At 33.5% G+C, this 2,500-nt stretch overlaps 2 protein-coding genes across 9 annotated transcripts in view; one reads left to right on the top strand and one right to left on the bottom strand.

The window, feature by feature from the left end:
• LOC125032788 (alpha-aspartyl dipeptidase-like) overlaps positions 1 to 1,184 on the top strand; it is an 18,306-nt gene extending 17,122 nt beyond the window's left edge. For both annotated transcript variants that reach the window (XM_047624154.1, XM_047624155.1), the window contains exons 6-7: positions 280 to 422; positions 789 to 1,184. In XM_047624154.1, coding sequence (XP_047480110.1) covers positions 280 to 422; positions 789 to 846 — 201 coding nt within the window. In that variant the 3' untranslated portion in view covers positions 847 to 1,184. The remainder of the gene's footprint in view (positions 1 to 279; positions 423 to 788) is intronic.
• Positions 1,185 to 2,031: 847 nt separating this feature from the next.
• Positions 2,032 to 2,500, bottom strand: part of LOC125032787 (epidermal retinol dehydrogenase 2-like) — a 12,902-nt gene continuing 12,433 nt past the window's right edge. For all 7 annotated transcript variants that reach the window (XM_047624150.1, XM_047624148.1, XM_047624152.1 and 4 more), the window contains one exon: positions 2,032 to 2,500. This exon is cut by the window's right edge and continues 1,024 nt beyond it. The gene's annotated coding sequence lies outside the window, so the exon portion shown is untranslated.

The raw sequence follows: 2,500 nt of genomic DNA, 5'->3' as shown, positions 1-2,500 counted from the left end.
GATGGTATTGTCAGGAAAAGGTGGGAAGTATATTTATATAATGATATCTGAGCACTAGTAGGCAAATGTGGAAAGTCGGTATATGTGCAACTCCTCTGTAGAAGACTAGAGATTCCTCAGACTTACTATTATTACTCCAATAAATACCATTTGTGATATTTGATAATTGCATTTGAAAATATTTTTAAAAAATAATAATCAAAGTTGTGAGTTTAAAAAGAGTATGAAGAGTTCTATTAAGAAAATCGTTGGGTGACTATGATATTAATCATCTTACAGGAGACACGGGAGGAAAGGATAAACCAGTACCACGAGATTCCTGGGACACCTCCCGTACTTGGACTTCGTGAAGGAGCTCTCCTGAAAGTGACAGGAGATTTGGCTCTTCTCATGGGTCTGCATCCAGCTCGACTCTTTAGGCCGTAAGTCTAGAGTATTTCTCTATGATGATGGTGTGGATATGTGTAGTACCACAAGAAGAAAAAAAAGTGTTTGTTTTATAGATAAATGTATACATAGAGATGATAAATAGATAGGTAAATAGATGTATATAGGTGCATGTATGTTTATATATGCATTTATTTTTATCTATAAATTGAATTTAATACAAGCCTTTTAGATGCAAATAGATGCAAGAATACTACTTATTCATGAATATTTGTGGTATCCCAAAAATCTGTGACAACGTTGGAAATTTAAATGATTATGGAAAAAGGGAGGCCCTCAACAGAATGCACTTTTGAAATTTGTATGAACAATATTAAAGTGAACATTTCTTGACTTTTCAGGAGCAAGCAACCAGAGGAATACCCTGTTGGCACAGACTTCTCATTCCTGCTGAAGTGAAGTTTGAGTTATTAATAAGTATATTTTAAGAAAATGCATGTGGTTTCTACAGTTAATGTCAGTCAGGGATCTGGTTGTAACAAAACATGAAAATCAAGAACAGCTTTGTCTTCATGAATTTTAATATTTGCAAGGTTTACAGGCAAATAGAATATGTATGAGTAATTCCAGTACTGCACAGGTCATTGGAAGTAAGTTAAGGGGTGCTACAATACCATAGGTTTGTGGTCTACACAAAAGACACTACTTATTTGTTGAATTTTTTAACATTAACTCCATGTGTTTGTTATCAGTTTGTAAGAAATTATATTTTATGCCTAATAAAGAAAAAAAAATCATTGGTATATCACTTTTATTACTTACATGAACTGTATTATTTTATTTTCATGATTATTTTGGTAATAATTTAAATATTGGATAAAGGTTATTTTCTCTGAAACTCATTATTTGGTAGTTTTCTTTGGTAAAAGAGTATTTTTCACTAATTACAACTATTGTTCTTATTGATAGAAAATAAAGGAAATGAAACTTACCGAGTCAAACAAAACCTAGTCTTGGAGTCAACTAACACAAAATACCCCGCAATTCCTTGCCTGTTGTTGCCTTGGGGGTCTTGGGAGATGGGGACTGAGGCCCAAGGTAGGGGATCACCCTTACCTTGGTCCTCAGCCCTCGCCTCAACTAATTTTGCATGGTCTTTTCCTCTCCTCCTTTCCTTTCCTTTTCGTCATTCCTTTGTTTTCTCCGCTTATCCTAATCGTTAAACTCATTTTTGCCATTCTTGCCACAGTACTTTGTCATAAAGCTTCCTACTCTTTTAATTCCTTCCCCTTCTACCAACCATTACCTTATGCTATACCCCATCAGCTCCCCATCTCTGCCCTTTTCACTACCATACCACCCTCTAGTATTGTTAAACCTTTAACTTTACCCAAATCATTAACTTGTTCCTACCCTTTTCGTTACTCTAATTTACCATAGTGCCATATGACCTTTGGTGTCATATAGCACTTTCTTACCTGGGAGCTTAGCCCCTAAGCCTGACACTATCACTAAATTTTGAATATGCCGTTAATAGTTAATATTACATTGGCCATATTTATATACTTTTATCCACCTTCAGCTGAAGGTATATCTCTGGAGGAAATAGAAATCTAAAAAGTAAGAGGTAAAACACACAGCAAATCTTTGAACAGTTTTATTGAAATTGTAATAGTTAACATATTAAATAAAGTTTCTTATACCCATATTTTCCTTATGAGATCATTCTTGTTTTATCCACACAAGTAATATCTGAATATAAAAAGCTATGTTAACAGCTCATTATTAAAGGCAAATTTTGGTCTTTACACTTCCTACATTTTCCGGTTAATATCCCCTAAGGATCCCATTAAGATATTCTCTATTATCTAAAAGATTTTTTCACATTATAAAAGCAGTATGAAAATACAACTCCACCAAAAAATGTGGCCTTAATATAAGAAAATGTTCTCAACACTAGTTATTTAGTGAAATATAGCTTTCAATAATATAACTATTTACAAAACTTCCTGAATAAAAATATAGCTATGCCTTCTGACATTTACCTCCCTTTGCCATATTTCTGGAATGTTATGATACCAAACAATGATTCACATGATTAAGTACTAGGTAG

This window comes from Penaeus chinensis, chromosome 15 (assembly GCF_019202785.1).
Source record: "Penaeus chinensis breed Huanghai No. 1 chromosome 15, ASM1920278v2, whole genome shotgun sequence".
Lineage (NCBI taxonomy): Eukaryota > Metazoa > Arthropoda > Malacostraca > Decapoda > Penaeidae > Penaeus > Penaeus chinensis.
This window is presented reverse-complemented; position numbering and strand designations above follow the sequence as displayed.